Source organism: Coenobita brevimanus, chromosome 98 (assembly GCF_032717465.1).
Source record: "Coenobita brevimanus isolate Jiangsu-jjx chromosome 98, ASM3271746v2, whole genome shotgun sequence".
NCBI classification, from domain to species: domain Eukaryota; kingdom Metazoa; phylum Arthropoda; class Malacostraca; order Decapoda; family Coenobitidae; genus Coenobita; species Coenobita brevimanus.
The window spans coordinates 41894031-41918559 of record NC_137051.1 but is presented as its reverse complement, the minus strand read 5'-3'; the positions used below and the strand labels follow the sequence as shown (position 1 = coordinate 41918559).

Genomic DNA, 24529 nt, shown 5'->3' with positions numbered 1-24529 from the left:
AAGTGTGAGTCATACCAATCTGTGGCCCACGAACCTGCAACTGGACTAACTTATGAAACAGATTAACCTTAAATCTGTACTAAACTTATTTCTAGCTGATCATGACAAACTCTAAGTTCCTACTGACCTGTGACCCGGTAGATGTTATTGACCCGTTGAACATGCCTGGTGATGGTTTCTATACAAGCCTCCTCTGATCCCACCTTTTGATAGAACAAGTGGTCAGCCTGCAGGTACAGCATACACGTTGTCTTGTGTGGGTCAATGCTCGACCTGTGGAGTGACATGTCAGGCCATGTTGGTTAAGCTATGAATGACTGCTATAACATGGCACTTTTATCATCATTACCAAATAATAAATGGAATGATCAAGATTACAAACTATAAAGAAGTCACAAATTTAAAATAGGAAAAAAATTAACAGAGTGCCCTGTGAAATGGTCCAAACATCGTAACTGTCTCATGGGTTCTATACACATTTTAGGCACGTGAACCATTCTTCCCTTTGAAAGTTTTCATGTGTTATATGTGTCTGAAGTCTACCACTTCATACATTTATGTATATGCAGTGCCTTCAGACACATTGCACTTTCATAAAGTTACCTTCATAATAACTGTTACTACTCCAGTAACACTCCACATCTTTTATCAAATGATGCAAATATGACTCAGTGTTAAACATTCATGCATACATGCATATATGAAAAAATGCCATCTCTCCTCTAAGGAATCCCCATATTGGAGTTGACCATGGTACATTATCACTGTTTTCTAGCTATGGACTGGAAGCTAAACTAAGTGCCAAAAACTGGAAAACTACTTCCCAACAACTGCTGGATCTATTGACAAGAAACCTAAGATATATATATGATGGTACGATGTGGTGCCAGAGAGGTGTTATGGTATGGAAATTACAATGCCCTTATGCCTCTTTGTCTAAAAATCTGTGTTAGTAGGTTGCAAAATTACAGATTCACACTGGAGCTTCAGGGCTGCTGTACTGTCTGTGGCAATGAACATGATGTTGGGAGGAGGAGACTTACCTTTTTCTCCTGGATGTCCTTCTGTGCCAGCTATGTGCAGAGTTCAGGGGAAGTGGTGGTGGTGGAGGATTCTTACGACGGGTGTAGTTCCAGGGGGCACTGGAGGAGAAAGAACTACTCCCAGTAGGCTCATACACCAGTTGGAAGTCAAGGCGACTCGTGGGGTCATGAAGGTGGGCGGCTGGCAGAGGCTGGGTGGCATTATGAGGGCTTGGGGAGGGCAGCTCCCTACCTTTGAACTGGTTTACAAAAAATGGCGAGTTGTTATCAAAAATAAGATGATCTGAAGGTGACTGACTATGACTGCTGGATGGTTGCTGTGGTTGTGGTTGGTTGTGGTGGCGGGGTGATGGGGGCATCACAGCCTGAGGAGTGTCATGGTTGCCACCCACTGCCGCCGCCATGTTGGACGAAATGGAAGAGTGAGAGGAAGGCGGAGGCGGCTGTGGGCGGGGTTGAGGTGAGGACCAAGGGGAGGACACAGTACCTCGTAAGTGCAGCTGCTGTGAGGCACAGCGTGACAAAGTCGGGTGCTGCACATCAGAGGCCTTGTACATGACCGAGTGAAAGTCTGCCCCCTCCAAGTAACGGGTGGCAGGTTCCAAGTAGTATAGGTCATTGGGTGTGGACACATGGCCATCAAACAGACCATCACCAGTTACCACTCCAGACACCTCTGCCAGGTCATCATCTGGAAAGTTAATGGCTGTCAGTATCATATACAGAGGTGCAGGGGGTGAAAATCTGACCACTGACATTAAAAAGAGTATACCTGTACATGACTACCAACAGATAAATTTGTGGAAAAAACTTTATTAACTGTCTAAAAACTACTACAGTGGTAGTACCTAAGACATGGAAAACTGGAAATAATGCATTTATCTACAGTACACTCACCATCCACTCACTCGATGTAGTGCTACTTTGGATGTATGCTCTTTCCTCTCTTCCATCCGTACTCTTCTGTCTTTCTTTCCTTCATTCTTTCCTCTTTCTTCTGCCTATGGGTGACTTTACATTCCCTCTTCTGTCTTTCTTTCCTTCATTCTTTCTTCTTTCTTTTACCAATGGGTGACCACACTGAGTGACAAGCCAAACAGTTTCCTGTACACTAGGAAACCATTTACTATGCTGGGTGGTAACCATGTAATCAAAATATGGCACCTGGTGGTTTAGTGGGTAATTAAAGGTGCTCCAGACTGAGCCTGCGTAGGTTTATATCCAAGGGATGGCTGGGGTTTACTGCTCACGTAATGCCATTCAGGGATGAGTGAGGCTGGTCACTCTCATCTTAAATATCAGGACCAACTTGCCTAGTCCCGGGTTCCTACGCTCCTCTATGGGGCGACACAGGATTGGATGATGGATGGATGGATGGACTTCATATTAAGAGCTCTACAGGACTGAAGACTTAAAAAAATTAAGATGACAATTCTTCTTTTAGTTGTTTATAGACTTACTAAAATTCTTTCAAACAGAAATGGTATAATAACAGAGTCAAACTGTGTTCATTAACAACTGAAATTCTTTTGTGGTTACTCAACAACAGACAATACTCAAGCTGTTACCTAAATATGTGAGACTTTAAAAAAATCATGACTGATTACAGACAGCCATTTTAATCAGCTGAACCTACAGCAATGATAAGAGCAATCTGAGATGCAATGTAGAAGAGAAGTGTTGGGGTATTAATAAAGCACCTTCAGTGATGGCCTTAGGCTACCATAATGAAAGGACACCAACAGAGACACTCTAACCAAAGCTCTTCACTGCTTGCTTGGAAAGCATTTTTAGATAAACTGGAGGATGAACTACAAAAAAAATTGGTAGTTTCAGCTGGGTCTTGTTAGGTAACTTGAACTGACAAGTTCAATCAACAGAGTCTACAGGCAGGAGTAAGATGAGGAGAGAATGATATTAGCCACATTCAGAAAAAAAAAAAACGCAGAACTAGAATACGCTACGGAATATACTGTGCACTGTATACTACTGTACAGTTGGTCTTATAACTTGATCCATCATTTGTGGGCTTGGATGCTGTGAATATCTGCAGCACTGACCATCTGCCCATATGGGTGGATAGTCTGTGGTGCAAATAACCAGACTGGCGTTACTTATTCTGTAATGTATAAGGCATGCTTTCCCAGTTACAGTAATCTAGTTTTGCCAAAAATAGTGTCAAATAATCCTATTGTATGCTTAGCTAACTTGCCAAAAGTTATTTGAAGCATGCACACACACACACGCACAGACACATGGACACACGCACACATGCACACACGCACCCATGTACACACACACACACACACACACACACACACACACACACACACACACACTCTTACATAACTTAATGCTGTCCTTCTACTACAGACGATGACAGCTACTATACTCACTAAGATGGTTTCTCAGTCTTTGGTGCCAATGTGTGTGACTGTGCAAACTAATTCAGGATCCGCAACCTTTGCCACATAGTTGGCATGTCAAGTCCGGGTTTGCTGGGAGAACTCTGTGCCTCCATTGTCTATGCTCTTCTCTGGCCAGGTTCTGAGCTTCTTCCAGATAAATGGTTCCTTCACTGTAGAGGGCTCGCCATTGTTTTCTGTCAGAGGCATTGGTTTCAAAATCTTTTGATATGATGTTGCATTTCTTCAGGGTTGTCCTTATATGATCTTTATATCTCTTCTGCCCCCTTGGGTTGCAATGTGCTGCAGGGAGTTGGCCATACAGAACTTGGAGGGGAAGGAGGTGCCCAGGCATGTGGAACACGTGTCAGACACATCTGAGCTATTTCTTTGTCAGCATGATTTCTATGTTGGTTGACTTTGCCCAGTGATGAATTTGTGAGTGAGGGACTTTATCCTCTCATGTGGATCCTAGGATGCGCTATATGCATTGGATGTGAAAAGACTCAAGCTGTTTGATGCAATGCTGGTGAGTAATACAGGTTCATCACCATCTACGAGGGTGGAGAGTTGTATAAATTCATACCTTTGCCTCGATTCTCAAGTTGGTGTTTTCAAAGACTCTGGATCTGAGATGCCCAAAAGAGGCTGAGGCGTGATTGATTCGTGCAAGGACTTTTGCATCAATGTTATGTATATCTGTGAACACACTTCCAAGGTAGGTAAAATCATCCACCTGTTTTATATTTGCGCCATTTATCTGAAATGCAAGGGGCTCTGCTATGCTGTTTCTCAGAGATATTTCTTTTACTGACATTTATTCGGAGACCCATTGCATGGTATATGTTGGAAATGATGGTGAGAAACTGTTGTAAGGCTTCTGGGGTATGTGCAAGGACAGCATAGACATCAGCATATTGCGGCTCTAGGAAATGAGCTACTTCAGTCTCTGAAGATGTCCAAGATTAAATAAGTTACGGTCTAGATGGAACTGGATTTATATTCGACAATCAGGGTTCATTTGCTGGTGACTTAAATGGGTGACTGCAGTGAGATAAATGTTGAAAATGACAGGAACCAGGACATATCCTTGCTTTACACCCACATCTACATTGAAGGGTTCGGATTTGCTCCCACCAACGGACACACGAGCATTCATGTTGTCATGCAGACTCTTCAGCATGCTCAGAAATTTGTTTGGAACTCCAAATTTTGAAAGAAAATTCCATAAAAGTTCCTACTGACAGTGTCAAATGCTTTTGCAAGATCAATGAACGCCATATACAAGTCACGGTTCTGCTTGTGGCATTCTCTTGTATCTGTCAGGCAACAACAATCATATCACAGGTACTTCATTCTTTCTGAAATCCACAGTGTGTTGAAGGGAGTACTGACTCAGTCAGATGTTTTATCAGTCTGGATAACATTATCTTGACTATTACTTTAATAACATTCACAAGGAGGGAGACGCCTCTGCTGCTGTCACAATCTGAGAGGTCCCTTTTCTTCTTGTAGATGGTTACGATATCAGAGGCAAGCCATTCAGAGAGAATTTGTTCTTGGTTCCAGATAGTCAATATGAGATTATGGAGGCACTGATGAAGTAACTGGGCACCCTCTTTGATCAGTTCACATTGTATGCCATCGGGGCCAGGGCTTTTGTTATTTTTTAGATATTGGACGGACTGGAAAGTTTCTGCAAGTGTAGGTAAGACATCAAGTTCTGCCACTTGAAGGGTATTTGGGATGTTATCAAGGATATTATACTCCACAGTTTTCTTCGATTTAGTAATGTGTCGAAGTGTTGTGCCCATCTTCCTAGGATTGCTTGCTTGTCTTTCAGGAGCTCTCTTGCGGCTGATCGAACAGGGTTTATGTTGTGTTTGGCTGGCCCATAGATGGTTTTAATGGACTTGTAGAACCCAAGATGGTCATTAATATTGGCCATGTGGTGAGGATGGAGGGTGAAAGACTGACAAAGAGAGTGTATGTGAGTAAGGTGGAGGGGGGAAGAGGGAGGGGCAGGCCGAGGATGAGATGAAGGGATGGGGTGGAGAGGTTTATGAGAGAGGGGGGTGTGAGGTGGGAGCAGGGCAGTGAAATGGCAGGGGACAGGGCGACTTGGAGGCGATTTGTTTGTGGCCACCCCAAACGGGATTGAGGCGTCTGGCAATAGATAGATAGTCTTTGCAGTTCTTTTCTCTCTCTCTCTCTCTCTCTCTCTCTCTCTCTCACACACACACACACACACACACAAAGACAAAAATAAGAACTATGTTCAGGAAGAATAAATTTGCAAAGTTCTAAATAATAACTTCCAGTCAGTATTCACTAAAGAGTGGCCATTTGAAATGGATGAAACAATACAAGAAACCCCACACAAACTGGGAAACATTAATTTCAATAAAAGAAAAATTGAAGAAGAAATGAAAAATTTAGATTATTGGAAAGCAAACATACCAGATGAAATATCCAACTGGGTGTTATGAGAATGTGTAGAAGAATTAAGCGAGCCTATGCAATTAATATTTCAAAAGTCACTAAATCAAGGCAAGTTACCAGAAATAAGGAAAAACGGTAACATAGTCCCTCTGTATAAAAAAGGCAATGGACAATACCCACTGAACTACAAACCAGTTTCACTTCCTAGTGTTGTAAGCAAAATAATAGAAAAGTTAATAAGAACGAGATCGGTAGAACACTTGGAAAAGTATGAAATGTTATCAGAAAGGCAATTTAGGTTTAGAAAAGGAAAACAACGAGTAACAAATCTCTTAAGTTTCTATGACAGAATGGCAGACACAATGCAAGAAAGTGATGGATGGGTATACTTAGATTTCAAAAAGCTTTTGACAGAGATCCTCATGAAAGGTTAATATGGAAACCTGAATGCAAAGAAGGAGGTATCCAAGCAAACCTACTGCAGTGGATGCAGGACTTTCTAAGAGAAAGGGAAATGAGAACAATATTGAGAGGAAAGTGCTCGTCCTAGAGAAAGGTGACAAGTGGTGTCCCACAGGGTTCAGTGTTGCCACCAATCATGTTTCGTGATGACAACATCGGAACAGTGAGTTACATGAATGTGTTTACTGATGATGCCAAAATACAAAGAATAATAAAAAACAAGAACTCACGTAAGGAGTTACAGAAGGATCTAACAAAATTATATGAATGGCGTCATAAATGGCAGATGAAATTCAATGCAGAAAAATGCCATGTAATATAATTTGGAATGAGTGTAACGAGGCCTGATTAAGACTACAAACTAGGGAGCAACAGTTAATAGGCATCTGACAAGGAGAAAGACTTAGAAGTAATTCTCAATAACAGACTATCACCAGAAGACAGTATTAATGAAAACATAAGGACCATGTATAACCTTTTAGTGAATATGAGAGGAGCCTTTACATATATCAATGAGGAAAGGGTAAAGAAGATAATTACATCATTCATAAGACCAATGCTTGACTATGCAACAATAGTATGGAACCCACACTTGAAAATGCACATTGATAAGACTGAGAAGGTACAATGAGCAGCCACAAGATGGGTGCCAAGCCTGGGAGATCTTAGCTATGAAGAAAGACTTGATAAGCTACAATTACCAACATTGGAAGGCAGAAGAAAAAGAAGCAATATGATCATGTTACATAAATGTGTTGAAGGAGAAGAAATGATTGACATTAAAGAATATATAGTACCTAGACAGTCATCTTAAAGAGGACACAGCAAGAAATTATATAAGAAAAGATTAAAGAAAGATGTCACACAATTCAGCTATCCTGACAGGGCAATAAATCAATGGAATATATTACCGGAAGAAGTCCTGTGTGCCAAAATATTCACAATTTTAAAGAAAAATATGATAAAATTGTATTAAAAGATGGGACACAACGAGCTTGCCTCAATCCTGTAAAAATACAATTAGGTACAAACACACACACTGACCTGCTAGAGTACCCGAGTACACTTTGTCAAAGTCGAACTGGACAGGTCCTCTGGTGGACTCTATCACCACGTCGTCGGCAAAAAGGCTCGTGTCTCGTCGCAGTCGCAGCTTGAATAACCTGCCAGAGAGAAATACTGTAAACACACAGGTTACTTTGACCAAAAGACACAGATATGAGAGTACAGAGGTGAAAGAGAGTGAACAAAGAGATAAGCTTTGATTAATGTCTACTGATGGCACAAGAGTCATTGCTGTTGTGGGCCCAGGCTTACCTGAATGTGAACTTAGTAGACTGTAGGCTGAAGTTCCATTCTACTGCAGTCCACCATCCTCCTTTTGGGGGATATGAAGGGAGATTAGGGGCATATGTATTATAAGGTAGTGGAGCTGCCTGGTCATACAAGTATCAGTGCCACTGGGAGAAGGCGTCCCGCTCCAGGAAAGGCACAGCAGATAACCCGTTTTTGCTAAGTCATTACGATTACCCCTAGGATATATCAACCCATAGTATTTGGCTTACATCCAGGTCCCCAGTTGAACTGCTGGCAGAACAAGGACAAAGGGGAAGCATACTGAGTCCAGCAAGCTCACTGGCTCGAGTAATGAGAGGGACAGAAAGGGTACTAGGCAGCAGGAGAAGGAAAAGAAATGGGAGAAATGGCGTTCCCCCTAGCTAGATCCTCTTTTTGGATCATATAGCCCCGCTAGGTTACAGGAGGGCGCTACCACTTCCGGCACGGCAGTCCCGGGCGAGGCTCGAACTCGCAATCCCCCGATTACGAGCTTGATGCTCTACCACTGAGCCACCGTGCCCCCGGAGAAGGAAAAGAGAGTGAGGAGTATAGGAAATACAAATAATAATGGACGTGATGCAATGGAAGCAGCCTAAATGGAATAAAAAAAGGACTGGAAACAATGGAACCGAGAAAATAATAATGAAGAATGAACCAAAATAAAAAAGAACAAACTCCGAGGCAAACTAGATGCATAAAATTTTTATTAACTTTGGAAAAGCTCATCGGGCATTAATCAGAGGACGATAAAGTAATAATTTCTCACACTGAACAAGCTGGCAAATAAATGTTGAAATATACCCATCCATCCATCGAGAGAGAGAGAGAGAGAAAGAGAGAGAAGAGGGGGGGGGGGCGGAAGGCAGGCTGTAACAGAGGTGGTGGGTCGAACCAGATGAAGACGGAGTGTGTGAATCTGGAGAACGATGATGACAGAGCACAAACTTTTCGCCAGAACAAAGGCAGAGGAAAAACAACGAGCCGAGAGTAAAGCTATCAAACTCACGTACCCCTTCTCTCTCTCTCTCTCTCTCTCTCTCTCTCTCTCCTGACAGGCTTCAAAGAGAAAAACGCGATGCACATCCGACACACACAGAGTAACATAAACAAAGAAGGAAAGCGTAAATAATGCGTGACGACGAGAGATACAAAGCGAGACGATTATAAATATGAAACGCAGTACCGTGTAAAAAGGAGAGAAAAAAAAAAGAAAGCAAGAAAGATAAAGAAGAAAACACTATAATGGTGAAGATATTGAAGCTCCGTACTTTATAACCACGATCATTAAAGAGATGCAGCGATAATGTTAAATATGGCATCAGTATTTTTATGACCAATTTTTAATACTTGTGATGCAGGTGTGGGAGGCAGGGATGAGAGGCGGTTATGTGAGGCAGGTGCTGAGAGCAGGTGTGGGAAATACAGTATGTGGGTGAGGTAAAATATGTGGCTGAGGTAGGCTATGAATTAACGTAAGGCAGGTATGAAGAGTGGGTATATGGAGTGGTGAGAGGCAATAACTGTACGATGTGCTGATGGGAGAGAGAGAGAGAGAGAGAGAGAGAGAGAGAGAGAGAGAGTGTGTGTGCGTGTGTGTTGTTAGCTGGAGTGGTGATATGTGTAAGTCAGGTGTTCACATGGCAGTGGGCTGTATATACATGGCAGGTGTGGTGACTTGTGGTGAGGTGTGTGGTGAGGCAGGTGTTGTGAGGTAGGTGTGGTGAGGCAGGTGTGGTAAGACGTGTGGTGATGAAGGTGGTGAGACGTGTGGTGAGGCAGGTGTGTGGCAAGGTGTGTGGTCCACAGTTGACTGCATTACCGTATCTATCCAGTTACACTCTTGCCATATTATAATTTGATACCTCCACCGCTGTTAGGAAACACTTTTTTTTTTTTTTACGCGAGGGAAAATTGTAACCATATGTAATATGTAGTATGTAAGTACTGCACGTAAGTGTATTGTAAGTGTGTTTTAAGTGGGGCGACGTGACCTGAATCCCTTACTAAGGTCTGGCCTGATTCAAATTATGCTGCTACTCTCAGTTCACAGGAGCGTGCCGGCTATCTACTCAGTAACAGCGTGGGGGCGAGTGAGGGTGGAGGTTAAACACCTGTGCTTAATACACTATCAGAAAACCACTCCCGGACTTTGAATTCACCTACAACTGACGTCAAGGGGGTTTAACAGGTGTGGTGGGGCAGGTGTGGTGAGGTAGGCTAAGTATGTGAGGGAGGTATGGTAGGTTATGCTATATATTGCGAGGCAGGTTTGGTGGTGAAACAGGTGTGGTGAGAGAGGTGTGGCGAGGAAGGCGTGGCGAAAGGCTGTCGTGGTGGGGAAGAAGTGGTGGGGAAGAAGTGGTGCGAGGCAAGTGTGTGAGGCAGGTGTGGTGAGACAGATGTGGTGGTGGCAGGTGTGGTGGTGGCAGGTGTGGTGAGGTAAGTGTGGCGATAGGCAGATGTGGTGAGATGTGTGGTGGTGGCAGGTGTGGAGATAGGCAGGTGTGGCGATAGGCAGGTGTGGTGGTGGCAGGTGTGGTGAGGTAAGTGTGGCGATAGGCAGGTGTGGTGAGATAGGTGTGGTGGTGGCCGGTGTGGTGAGAGGCAGGCGTGGAGATAGACAGGTGTGGCGGTGGCAGGTGTGGTGAGACAGGTGTGATGATAGGCAGGTGTGGTGGGAAAGACATGGTGTGATGTAGGTGTGGTGAGAGGCACGTGTGATGGGACATGTGTGATGAGGTAGGTGTGGTGGAACGGGTGTGGAAAGACAGGTGTGGTGAGACAAGTGTGATGAGACAAGTGTGGTGAGACAGGTATGGTGAGACGTGTGTGGTGGGACGGGTGTGGTACGACAGGTGTGGTAAGGCAGGTGTAGTGAGACACATGTGGTAATACAGGTTTAGTGAGACTGGTGTGGTGAGAGGTAAGTGTGGTGAAACAGGTGTGGTGAGACGGGTGTGGGGAGGCAGGTGTGGTGTGAGGTAGGTGCGGTGAGACAGGTATGGTGAGATAGGCGTGGTGAGACAGGTATGGTGAGACAGGTATGGTGAGATAGGCGTGGTGAGACAGACATGATGAGGTGGGTGTGGTGAGGCAGCTGTGGCGAGGGAGATGTGATGAGGCTGGTGTGGTGACGGAGGTGTGGTGAGGCAGTAGTGGTGAGAGGCTGGAGTTTTGCATGTTGCATTAATTAAAGGAGAAACACAGACATTACACAACCACACCATCTACCACACCAATCTCACATACGGCATACCACACTTCCTTATAACATCACACCACGTAGCAGCACACCACACCATACACCATCACACCAGATAACACCACACCGGACAACACCAACCCAGACTACACCACACTTATTTCACTGCACGCCACACTCATACATCATCTACTTACACCAACCCACACCAAATCATATCATACACGTCGCACACAACACTACACCACATCAAGCTTACGGCACACATCAAACTACACCACACCACAGCAGAGCACACCATACCACAGCACACCACATCACAGCGAACCACACCCAATCACACCTCATCACACCACACAACACCACCACACAGCACTGGACACTACACTACGCTACACTACACCACGCCACAACCACCACACCAATGAAGAAACAGACAGCAGGTATGTATGTAGGTAGGTAAGTAGGTTCATAGGTAGGTACGTAGGTCACTCGGTAGTTCGGGTAGTTGGTTAGTAAGTCAATCAGTAGGTAGGTAGACAGGTAGGTAGGCAGACACATAAGCAGGTAGGCTGGTAATCAGGTAGGTAGGTAGGTAAGTAGGTAAGAAGGTACACAAGCGGGCAGGCAGGTAGGTGCGTTGGTAGGTAGGCAGTTGAGTATTAAAGCAGGACACAAGGAGAACAAAAGATGAAAAGGAAAAGAGTGAGAGTAGGAGAGGTAGGAGAGGAGAAGGCACAAAGGGAGAGGAGTGGAGAAGAGACGATGGTAGAGGAGAGGAAAAGGAAGAAAAGAGGAGGGTGAAGGTGAAGAGGCAGAGAGGAGGAGAGAAGGAGGGATAATGAATTTCGGGGAGGAATGAGGAAAGAAACTGAAAGAATATATATTACTCAAAGAGGTGACTGTCCCCATCCCTCCTCGAAAAAAAATGGTACACTCTACGGATTCGTGTTGCCACATTTCACTAAACATATATGTGTGTGTGTGTGGGGGGGGGGTATAACTTTTGACCTCATAAAACGATGTCTGGGAGGGGGTGGGGGTTGACTCAAGAAATATAAGGACCAAGTTCAAAGTGAATTAAAGAAGCAATGCAGTGACAAAACTCTAAGGGTTTTTGGAAGAAAGAAAGGAAGAAGAATGCTGAGCAAATACAGCATGGTTAGAAGGAAAAACGTACGAATGAATGAATACATGAAGGAGAAATTTACGAAAGAAGACGGGAAGATGTTGAAGCCGAAGGAGATAGAGCGTGAGGGTTGATGGGATGGGGAAGGGAAGGGAGTAGAGAGGAAGCAAACGGAGAGGAAAGGGAAGGAAGGGAGAAAATAGAGGACGAAGAGAAACAAAGAAAAAAAAAAAAGGGGGAGGGGGAAATGAATGGAGGAAACAGAAAGTGTGCTTTAGAATAATAAAGGAAGGAATAGAAGATATAGAAAATACTTAGAATGGATGAAAGAAGAAGATGACTGAAGAATGGGAAAGCAGCTCGGGTTGATGAGGTGTATGCAGAGATGCTTAAGTGTAGTGGAGAGAATGGAATGAAGTGCTTGTTGCAGATATGTAAGAAGGCATGGATAAGTGAAACTGTGCCTGCAGAGTGGAAAAAGGCTGTGATTGTGTCCCTGTACAAAAATAAACGTGAGCGAAGTGAGTGCAAGAATTATCGTGGCATAAGTTTATTGAGTGTGGTAGGGAAGGTATACGGAAGAATTATTATATAGAAAGTAAAAGCGATATCAAAGTCCTAGTGAGTGATGAACAGGGTGGCTTTAGGAGTGGCAGAGGATGTGTGGATCAAGTATTTGCAATGAGACAGATAGCTGAGAAGGCTTGTGAGAAGGACCATTAGGTGTTTATGGCATTCATGGATCTTGAAAAAGCATACGACAAAGAAGACAGAGAGGGATTGTGGGAAGTTTTGCGCATGTATGGTGTAGATGGTAACTGCTAGGTGATGTCAAGAGTTTTTATGATGGTAGCGAAGCATGTGTAAGGGTTAATGGGCATGTAAGTGAATGGTTCGCGATCGGTGTGGGCGTGCGACAAGGTTGTGTGATGTCCCCATGGTTGTTCAATATATATATATATATATATATATATATATATATATATATATATATATATATATATATATATGGGGTGATGAAAGAAGTAAAAACACGAGTAATGAAGAGAGGGATGGCGTTGGTAATGAATGGTGATAGACGGAATATCTCAAATTTGTTGTATGCTGATGATGCAGTACTGCTTGCAAGTACCGGACAAGAACTTGGTAGGCTAGTGCAGAGTTTTGCTGATGTCTGTGAACGTCGTGCCTTGAGAGTAAATGTAGAGATAATTAAAGTAATGTTATTGAGAGAGAAGGTGACTCCCAGTGTGATGTCACAGTGAATGGAGAGAGAGACTGGAATTGGTGAGAGAGTTCAAATACTTGGGTACAGTGACAGAAAAGAGAGGAAAATGTGCAAAAGAAGAAAGTACAGTGACACAAGGAAGAAAAGTAGCTGGTGCAATGAAGGCCTTGATAAGAAACAGAGGCTTGAATGTTGCAGCTGCACGAGGCTTACATGAAGGAGTGTTAGTGCCAGCTTTAACATAGGGATGTGAGACTATGGTGTGGCATAAAAATGAAAAGTCAAGAATACGAGCAGTGGAGATGGGACTGCTGAGGAATGTATGTGGAATACAGAGGGTGGATAGGATACGAAATAATGATTCGTGAAAGGTGTTGAGTGAGGAAGTCGGTGGACACCAGAATCGAAAAGTGTCCTGAGATGGTATGGTCATGTGGAAAGAATGGATAACAAGAGAGTGAAAAAGGTATACCTGAGAGAATTTGAAGGAGGGAGGAGGCGAGGTAGGCCAAGCAGAAGGTGGAGAGATATGGTGGATGAGTGTGTGTGGAAGAGAGGTTTGGAAGTCGGTGAGGCTAGGGAACTGACAAGAGATCGAGCTGGCTGGATGAATGTTGTGAGGAGAAGTGCATGATCAGGGATTTTGGCACCCCTTGTGAGCATGGCAGCGTCCGGATTGACTCAATCGGATACGTTTCCGTTAAGCTGCAGAATGTGGTGAATGTTTTTGGCGTATCCGGTAGAGCCAGGAGTCCAAGGGCTTGAATGATGAGTGAAAGGAAGTGTGGCCTATTTAGATTGGGCAAGTTTGTGCTGTCTGGACATTGCTACTCCTCACACTGCCCTTGGGTGGGAAAGGCGGTCCGGATGATGATGATGATGATGATGATGATGATGATGATAACGAATGAAGTTTGAACGGAAGGAAGGAACGATGGAGAAACGGAATAGAAATAAACATGAAGAGAAAAATACAGAAGAGAGGAAGGGGAAAAAAAATTAAAAGGGAGAAGAAAGATAAAGCAAGAGTGAAAATAAGAAGCATAAAAGAGTTTCACATAAGAATGAGGGGCAGAATAAACAGGAAAGATAAAAAGGGCGAAGGAAACGAAAGAATGAGGGAAATGTAAAAGATAAAATGAAGACAAAAATACGAATGAGAAAGAGTAGAAACACGGGAGAAAAAGAGGGAGATGGGAAATATAAAGAAGGCTAAAATGACAGCACGAGATAAGAAACGATAAAATAATAAATTAAAAATGAGGAAAAGGAAAGACAGAGATAAATCACAGCGAAATGAAACAGACTTAAATGAGTGACGAAGAAATGTGAAGGGACAAGGAAAGAGAGATGAGAGAAAGAGAGAAATAAAGAGGAAAAAAAGAGGTAAAGAGAGGAAGAAGGAGGGGAACTAGGCGTGTTCTGGAGGCCTTAATACCTCTATGTTTCCTCCTCTCTAATATCCATGTAAATTTGACCCCTGCTAATGTCACACCCACCTTCTCTCTTCTCCCCTCCCTCCCCTCCCCTCCTTCCATCCCTCCCTCTGTCTTATTCCCTCTCTCTTCCTCCCCTCCTCTTCCCCTCCCCTTCCCTTCCTCCCTCTGTCTAATCCTCCCTTCTTCCTCCAATCCTTCCCCTCCCCTCATCTCCATTTCTCCCCTTTCCATTTCCCTCTGTCTCGTCCCCTTCCCCTCCCTGTCTCCCCCTCCCCGTCTGTTTGTATAAGTCTTCTCCCATACCCTCCCTCCGTCCCTCTTTCTTTCACCTCTCCCCTCCCCCCTCTCTATCTATTTATCTATCTCTATCCTACACATCTTTCCTTCCTTTCATTCTCTCCCTCCCTCCATCTCAGGAAGGAAGGGAAGGCAGGATGGAGAAAAGAAAGGTGAGAGACTACATGGAAGTAGGAAAGATGGGGAAAAAAAAAAAGGAAGAAGGAAGGAAAGAAGGAAGGGCGGAAGTACGGCAAAGAGGAAGAACGGGAAGCGATAAGGAATGAGAGAGAGAGAGAGAGAGAGAGAGAGAGAGAGAGAGAGAGAGAGAGAGAGAAGAAGAAGGGGAGAAAGAGAAAAATGAAGAAAAAATAAAAAGCGTGAGAGGGAAGAACTGAAAGAGGGGAGAAGAAGGAGATAAGGATTCTCTCTCTCTCTCTCTCTCTCTCTCTCTCTCTCTCAGCGTAGTGTGAAAGCAATGACCGTAGTTGTGGTTGTGTGGGAGTGACGGCAGAGAGAGAGAGAGAGAGAGAGAGAGAGATTTAGACGTCCAAGATGATCATTATCGCCCAGCGTAAAAAAAAAAAAAAGAAAGAAAAAAAAAAAAGAACGAAAGAAGGCGGATCACCGTAATACAAATCCAGAAACAACACCCACAGAACGAAAAACAACCTCTTAACGTGGCCATAGGAACCAAAACAGGCACATCACCTCCCTCCACATCCACCCTCCCCACAGACCGCCACAGGGGTACTAACGATAACAGTATCATGCTGGAGTGGAACTGCTGAGTCCTAATCATGTATGACGCTAAATTTGCTCTCAAAAGCCGCTAGAATATCACCGGTACAAAAAGTATCCAGAAAATTATTTGAAAAAAGTGCAAGAATCAGTAAATCATCGTTATACCTCAGTAATAACGCTAGACTTCTTGTACTTAGACGTTATGTTGCTAACTTTGCTAAATGGAAGTGAATGTATCTGCATGTAGCGGGAAAAACATTAGCCTGGCAACACTGCTCCGGCGCCTCCCCCATAACAGTAGCGGCCTCATCGCCTACGAGCCCAACACTTATCATTAATTTAGCAAGTTTAGCGAAAGTTTGGCCATGGGCGCCAGTGAAGTTGTTATGGACGCTGCTTGCCCGATATCGGTAAACACCACCAAGAAAAGGAAAAAAGACAACGAATAATGGAGTTGCTGGAATTACGAGATTTTAACAGCTACAACTATGAGACCCCTCCTATGCTGCAAAAAATCGTCTGAAAATAGAATAACTGTAGAAAGATGTCATCGTCCTAAAGAGGTTAACGGATTTTTTAAACCCTATTCAATACGAGGGAATTTTTAAGATGAATAAAATAGTCTGGAGGTACGAAAAATAAATTACGCCATGAAGCTGAAAGGGTTAAGATATTAAAAAGTGAAATGACCTAATATTAGGTGTACACTCTCTCTCTCTCTCTCTCTCTCTCTCTCTCAAAAAAAAAAAAAAAAAAAAAAAAAAAAGTATCATCGAGAGTATTGCAGCACATGTAACAAATGAAGACAAGAACCTGTAAAAGCATCAGTTTGTAATTAAGATGTTAACTCTTCCACGTAATAATAATAATTATAATAATAACGAAAACCAGAAACGCTACCTACTTGCACTTCACAGAAAAACTGAAAACAGAATACTTTTACAAAAATCTACTGCAGAAATAACGATAAAAAAAAATCCCTGAACAATTCCATACGCAAAAAGAAACCAAATTAATCCCACGAAAATCACAGGATACTTAAAAATAATGAAAACGAAAATACTATGCAGCAAAAATGATCAGCTGGCGAGGAGAGGCGTCAAATCGGAGCGGGGAGGCTGAGTTTTATGACAAGCAACTTTTTTTTTTTTTTTTAATTCGTCTGGACGATTTTTTTAAATTTTCTTTTTCGCTTTTCTTCTGACATGTTTTTATTTCGAAGACGTATTGTTTCAATATATTTTGGCCATTTCCAGACATTTCTTAGATTTATTTCATTCGACGACTTTTTATTATTCTTGCTGCCTCTAACAACAATTCAAATAGCTAACAAACCCCTTCAAAACAATGACGCATTTCTCACTCCATCCTTGCTATCTCCAGACATTATTTTTTTCCCGATGACGCATTCTCATTCCATTCTTTCTATCTCCAGACATTATTTTTTTCTCAGCTTTGGAGAGACTTTTCGAGCTGGGGAGGTTAGATATTGGTTCATTTACCTCTTCATTACACGAGCTCATCCGAAAATTATAAATCAAATAAAAATATATATAATCGTCTGGAAGGAGCAAAAATACGGTGAAAAATACGAAATTGTTGGCTTTCATATAACTGTAATTAAAGACCGATTTCTCTTTACTTAAAAAAAAAAAAATAGTTTATGCCCATCGCCTGAATACGGGTTTACAATTAGGCCCGCATCCTCAAACATTTTTCCTAAGCGATTTATTTTGCTTCTTACACCTCGCCGTCCTCTTCTGTGTTATATAAACGCTTCCAATATCGCCATACTTTCCATAAATAACGTACGAAAGGATCTTAACTAGCCATATCCAAAAATAAATCGCTATGGAGGAGGCATTGCGGGTTCTTCTACTTCACATTTCTTCCTCTTCAATTTCTCCCAGCACTTTTCTCCCCCAATGCCCTTCTTACCAATAACGTCAAAGCGATGAACTGTACATCATATATATTATTTTTTTTAACAAAGTACACGTTTACAAAGTTCCGTATACCGTTGGCAAGGACTGCCCAACAACAGCGTGGAAATCAAGTGGTTAAGAAGCAACTATATCGCTGTTTCTCTAACCTGACAGAGATCTCTACCCCTTTCACCTCGATTGATGGCCAGGTGTAGGCAGAATGGAGGGTCGATCTAACAACCAAGGAGACTCATTCCCACCTCAAGCAGGCTCACTGAATTTTATGCCACCATGAATCAGGCTCGTATTTTCGTCTGGTAAGATGCTCCCTAAAGGGGGTATCACACGGTACCTCGTATCAGGAACGGCCGAGGAAGATTTAAGTAGAACAAAACTTGGACGCTATCACACACGTTCCTCGTATCCTCGGCAAAGGACATGCTTCTCACACTGTTGCCAGAGCCCCATCTCGTGACTGTGGAAAGTGATCGCTGTCGCTGACTCGGTAGAGAATAAGTAGATGCAACTTTGTTTACAAATAGGTACATACGCCGATGAGAAGTATACATCGCATCACATTATCCAGGAGCCCCATCGGTTAAAATGGCTTTTGGTTAAAATGACTGGTAGCAGTACGCCTCGTAGCAGTACGTCTAGCTGCAGTGGTGTCCTCAGTTGCAAACACGTGATTATTTTACCGACATCACAGTTTCCTCGGTATAGGAAATATTAACTCTTTATAAGGGGTTCAAAAAGATTGATATTTATTCTAAAATATTAATAAGTATTCAGTGTTAGGCTAAATATTCAATGCTGTAGTACGATATATTCTCCGTCGAGTCGCCTGGGTTTTGGTCACACTGTTTTGCCCGTCGTATCCTCGGCAGGAATCCATCCAGATGAATTCCAAATGCCCGTGGTATCGTCGGCAATTTTACCACGTTACCGTTCCGATTTACCATCGTATCCTCGGCAAACCTCGTATGAAGTGCCGTGTGATAGCCCCTTAACACCTCTTCCTTAGCTATTTATTTTCGGTTGCTGTTGGCTAATTTCCTTTTGTACGTTATTCATGAAGTGTGTGTGATGTTAGGAGGACTGATAATGATGATGATGACAATAACGACGATGAAGAAAATGAGGAGGATGAGGAAGTTCAAAGGAATAGGATATGGAAAAAGGAGGAAGTAGGAAAAGAAGTGGAGGAGAAAAAGAGACGTGAGATGAAAAAAGAACAGAAAATAAGACAAACAAAAGCAAATAGCAGCATCCATTATATTATTTTTTTCTCTATAAATTACCAGTCAAAATTTCAGCGTTAGTACAGGCTGCCCATTTTTACATCTATTACAAAAAAGAAAAAAAAAAACATTATTTCAAAGTTCACTTTTTTCTACATTCCCCCCCGAATTCACCCACCGTTCGCAAACCATATATAATTTTTTGACATGGAGGGGTGAGGGTATAGCATTTCCGTTTTTAATATATATATATACTTTTTTCGAAACGTAGGTATTTGTTACGTTTTATGAGTGTGGCAGACAGGGGGGAATATTTGATTTTTATTTTAGCTGCTTCAATACGGTGACCTCTCTCTCTCTCTCTCTCTCTCTCTCTCTTATGGCGCTGGTCATGAAGAAGTGCTATAGAAAGGAGAAAGAGTTATAGTTTTTTTTTTTTTCCCTGCCACTGATCTACGTGAAATAAGCAACACATGGACGACAATTTAGGACAGGTGAAGGTGAAGCGACAATAGTAGTAGTAGTAGTGGTAGTAGTAGTAGTTGTTATTGTAGTAGTAGTAGTAGTAGTAGTAGTTGTTGTTGTTGTTGTAGTAGTAGTAGTAGTAGTAGCAGTAGTTGTTGTTGTTGTAGTAGTTGTAGTAGTAGTAGTAGTAGCAGCAGGATTATAAACTGATATAAAGAGGATATAAAACAAACGTACACACAGTTTTAATTAAGTCCTAAAGAAAACTTGGAAAAAAGTAAATCAAACTTCTAGAACACTACACAGACAAAACACAGAAACAGACAAAACACAGGCAAGACAAAACAAACACAAACACAGACAGACATAAACAAAACACGAACACAAACAGACAGACAAAACAGAGACAAAAGACAAAACACGGACAGAAACAAACACAGGATCCAATTTTTAGGGAAACTCATGAGAAACGACAACTTCTGGGTTCGTATTCTCCTCGGTTAAGGACGCCCCCAAACACCTTGTCCTAAGCGACTTATTTTGCATATTACACCTTCCTGTCCTTCTCCGTGTTACATAAATCATTCTAAGAGCGCCACACTCCACATACATGAACGAACAAAGGGATATTAACCAGCCATATCCAAAAACAAATTGCTATGGAAAAGGTGCTAAGGGAAAGAGTTAATAATGAAGGACTTAAGGGTACTAGAAGCCTTGTGGTCTACAGTGGGTTACACGCCGCAACCGGATGAGGCCTGAGAGAGTTTATAAGGCTTGGTTGGGGTTTGTCACTCAGGGTCGGGCGAGGATGGTCATGGCCCCTATGCTCCTGATTGGATAAAGAGGAACTGGATGGTAGACTGAGATAGTCATTATTAGCCCTTTTGAGCTCGATATGCGATTGTTTATTATATTTCAGTTGCGTCATGCGATTTTATTCAGCACACACACACACACACACACACACACACACACACACACACACACACACACACACACATACAGAAACGCACACACACATACATACAGAAACATACACACATAGAGTACATACATACAAACACACGCACACACACACAACTTAAACAGCCCATATCTCGATTCACATACTGACAAAAAACAACTCTCAGGTCTGAATTTTGTGTCCTGGGTTCGCTCCTTAACACTATTTCCTTGGCGATTTATTTTTCCCTATTACACCTTAACGTTATTTTTTGTTTTTACATCGTTTCAATATCGCCATTGTCTGAGTCGGTAACATACATGATTTTGAGATTTACGTTCAAAATAAATCGCTTTGGAAAATGTGTTACTCCTCCAATGTTACTGATAATACGACCTTCTCTGTGAGTCTCAAAACACAGTAGAAGAAATTAAGTTGTTATATGTTGAAGCTCCCTAATACATTCATCTTACTGACTTATTCTTGGATATTGTGCGGTATACGTAAAGAACATTGATATTTAAACGATGAAAATAATATGAGAGAGAGAGAGAGAGAGAGAGCAATACTGGTTCTGTGCGTCGGAAGGTAGTAAGTTTGTGATTGTAATGGTCTGTGTGTGTGTGTGTGTGTGTGTGTGTGTGTGTGTGTGTGTAAAATGTCCGTTTGTCCTTGTGTATGTATGTATGTATTTTATGAGAATCTGTCTATGTATGTTTTCAAAGTGCGGAAAACGCCAAAGTACACACGTATTTTGTGTAATGTATAACTTTACGTATGAGAGAGAGAGAGAGAGAGAGAGAGAGAGAGAGAGAGAAATATCCCTCACTCCACCCTACTCAACCGTAAGTTCTACCCAGGCCCACACCAGCCCACACCAGCCTCCACGAGCCCTCACCCAGCCCTATCCAGCCCCCACAAGCCCTACGCATCCACCTGTGACCGCCGCTAAAGTTAAAACTCGAGAAACGCCAGATGGGGCTGTGTGTGTGTGTGTGTGTGTGTGTGTGTGTGTGTGTGTGTGTGTGTGTGTGTGTGTGTGTGTGTGTGTGCTGGAAACCTCGCCTCGACACTTGGGTTTATATATACACTCACAACACATCGAGAAGGAGGAAGAGGAGGAGGAGGAGAAGCAGGAGGAGGAGGAGGAGGAAGGATGAAGGCTGGAAGGAATAAAGACAGAAATGGGGAGGAGGGAGGAGGAAGGGTAGATAGGAGCAATAAGAGAGGTGATAAGAGAGAGGAAGAGAGGACAGAGATAGCTGGAGAGAAAAGGGGGAGATGGAGGTGGAGGAGAGGGAGATGGGAAAGGAAGAGAGGAGGATGGGGAGAAAGAGTAAAGAAAGAGGAAGGAAAATATAAACAAACGAAAGGATATAGAGATACAAGGAGAAGGGAAGAGAGGGAGAAAGGAGGAAAAGGGAAAGAATTAGAGGGGGAAAAGGAAGCAGAGGTAGGCAATGGAGGGTGAAAGGGGGAAATAAACAGAAGAGAGAGAGAGAGAGAGAGAGAGAGAGACGAGGCGAAATAAAATGTGGAAGAAGAGGATATGAGGAAGGAGGTCAAGGAGGAACAAAGAGGAAGAGGAGGAGGAGAGAGATGAAGAGGAAGGAGGAAAGAGGAAATAAAAATGAAGTACAACTAGAAAGGGAGATAAGAGAGAGAGAGAGAGAGAGAGAGAGAGAGAGAGAGAGAGAGAGAGAGAGAGAGACAGACAGACAGACAGACAGACACACACACACACACACACACACACACACACACACACACACACACACACACACACACATACATACACACACACACACACACACACACACACACACACACATACATACACACACACACACACACACACACACACACACACACACACACAGATAGACAGAGACAGAGACAGACAGACAGAGAGGCAGGAGGGCAGAATAGAAAGAAGTGTGAGAGAGGTGTGAAAGAGAGAGCGAGGAGTGAGAAAGTAGTATGGATGAGATTATGAGCTCAGTCGAGAGGCGCTTGGCTCACCCTTGGCTCAGCATCCGGGGAGGGGAGGGGAGGAAAGAGGGGAAGGAAGGGAGGGGAAGAGAGAGAAGTGGGAAGAGTAGGAGAGAGAAGTGAAGTGGGGGAGGGGAGGGGAAAAAAGGGAGAGAAGAGATGAGGAGAAGAGAGGGGAGGGGAGGAGAAGGGAGAAAGGGTGGGGAGGGGGGAGGGAGGGAAAGAAGTGGAGGAGGCGAGGGGAGACGAGAAGAAGATGAGGATAACATGCATGAAAATTAAATAAACTGCTTGAATATGAATAAAAATGAGATTAAATTTAAAATGAAAGATGCATGATAGTGAGAAATGCATGAAAGTGAGCGAGGACGCCTGAGAGAGAGAGAGAGAGAGAGAGAGAGAGAGAGAGAAATGCCTTAAAATGAGAACATGAACGAAAGGGTGTGGGAATAAGTGACCAATGAATTTTGAGAATAAATGTTCAAAGTGAGTGAGAACGGAATGGAAAATAGGTGAAAAATTCCATTATGTGAAAAACTGCCTAAAAGTGACCGAGAATTAAAAAAAAAAAAAAAAACTGAATTAGAGCGAAAAATTTGAAAAACGGCTGAACGTGAGCGAGAATTGGGGAAAAGGGCTGAAAGTGAGCGACAATTGGGGGGAAAAAGGCTGAAAGTGAGCGAAAATTGGGGGAAAAAAGGCTGAAAGTGAGCGACAATTGGGGAAAAAGGCTGAAAGTGAGCAAGAATCGGGGGAAAGGGTGAAGTGAGCAAGAATTGGGAAAAACGGCCGAAAAGTGAGCAAGAATAGGGGAAAAAAGGCTGAAAGTGAGCGAGAATTAGGGCCAAAGGCTGAAAGTGGGCGAAAAATTGAGAAAAAAGGCTGAAAGTGAGCGAGAATTGAGGAAAAAAAGCTGAAAGTGAGCAAGAATCGGGGGGGAAAGCTGAAGGTGAGAATTGAGAAAAGTCTGAAAGTGAATAAGAATTGAGAAAAAGTCTGAAAGTGAGTGAACTGAGGAAAAAGGCTGAAAGTGAGCGAGAATTGAGTAGCGTCAAAAAATGAGCAAGAACAGAAAAAAGGCTGAAAGTGAGCAAGAACTGAGTCTGAAACTGAGCGAGAACTGAGTCTGAAACTGAGCGAGAACTGAGGAAAAAAGGCTGAAAGTGAGAGAAAATTGAATAAAGGCTGAAAATGAGCGAAAATTGAGAAAAATGGCTGAAAGTGAGCGAGCATTGAGTAAAAACGGCTGAAAGTGAGCGAGCATTGAGTAAAAAAAGGCTGAAAGTAAGAGAGAATTGAGAAAAAAAGGGCTAAAAGTGAACGAGAAGTAGGGAAAAAGGCTGAAAGTGAGCGAGAAAAGGAAAAAAAAAAAAGGTCTGAAAGTGAGTGAGAATTGAGTAGAAGTCTGAAAGTGAGCGAGAATTGAGAAAGACATTTGGAGAGAAAAAAGACAAAAAAAAGAGCAAAATAATTACAAGTTTGTGGGATGGGTGAGAAATGCCTGAAGGTGAGTGAAGGTGAGCGATCCATTATGTGGTGGGACAGTGAGCGAGTCAGTGAGAGGGGCTGAAAATGAGCGACTGAGTGAAAGTGTGTGGGAATATGTGAAAGTGAGCGACAATGAGTTAGTGTGACAATGGGTAAATGTGAGCGAGTAGGTGAAAGTGAGCGAGTGAAAGTGTATGAAAATGGCTGAAAGTGAGCGAGTGAGTGAAAGTAAGAGGGAACGTGAGAAAGTGAGCGAGTGAAAGTGTATGTGGAATGGCTGAAAGGGAGAGTGAGTGTGTGAATGTACGTGAGAATGGCTAAAAGTGAGCGAAAGTGAGCGAGAATGTGTGAAAGTGAGCGAGGTAATAGAGTTAGTGGCAGAAATGACCTTAAATCCATTACCCCATATCCTGTGCTAATCCATTCATCCATGCCACTGTCCACTGCACCCACTAATACCCCTCTCTCTCTCTCTCCCTCTCTCTCCTTTTTCTTCCTCTTTCGTTTTCATTCTTATCTCACTTTTATACACCCATACACACACTCCTTCCATTTTTCTTTTCCTCTCTCTCTCTCAAGCAAGCAAGCAAGCAATTCCACACTCCATCCCCTCCTCACTCTGTTTACCTCTGCTTTCTTCCTTCCCCTCCCAAACTCCTCTTCTCTCACTCCTTCCCTGCCTTCCTCTCACCTCTTACCGCTTCCCCCTCCCACTCTCCTTTCCTCCCTCACTCCCTCCTATCCCTCTCATTCTCCTCTTCTCC

The 24529-nt window shown here is 43.0% G+C and overlaps 1 protein-coding gene across 1 annotated transcript in view; it reads right to left on the bottom strand.

The window, feature by feature from the left end:
- Positions 1-24529, bottom strand: part of LOC145414051 (uncharacterized) — a 271392-nt gene that overhangs the window by 56302 nt on the left and 190561 nt on the right. The window contains exons 6-8 of the mRNA XM_080283614.1: positions 7397-7515; positions 1044-1734; positions 128-273 (exon numbers count right to left, since the gene is read on the bottom strand). Coding sequence (XP_080139740.1) covers positions 128-273; positions 1044-1734; positions 7397-7515 — 956 coding nt within the window. The remainder of the gene's footprint in view (positions 1-127; positions 274-1043; positions 1735-7396; positions 7516-24529) is intronic.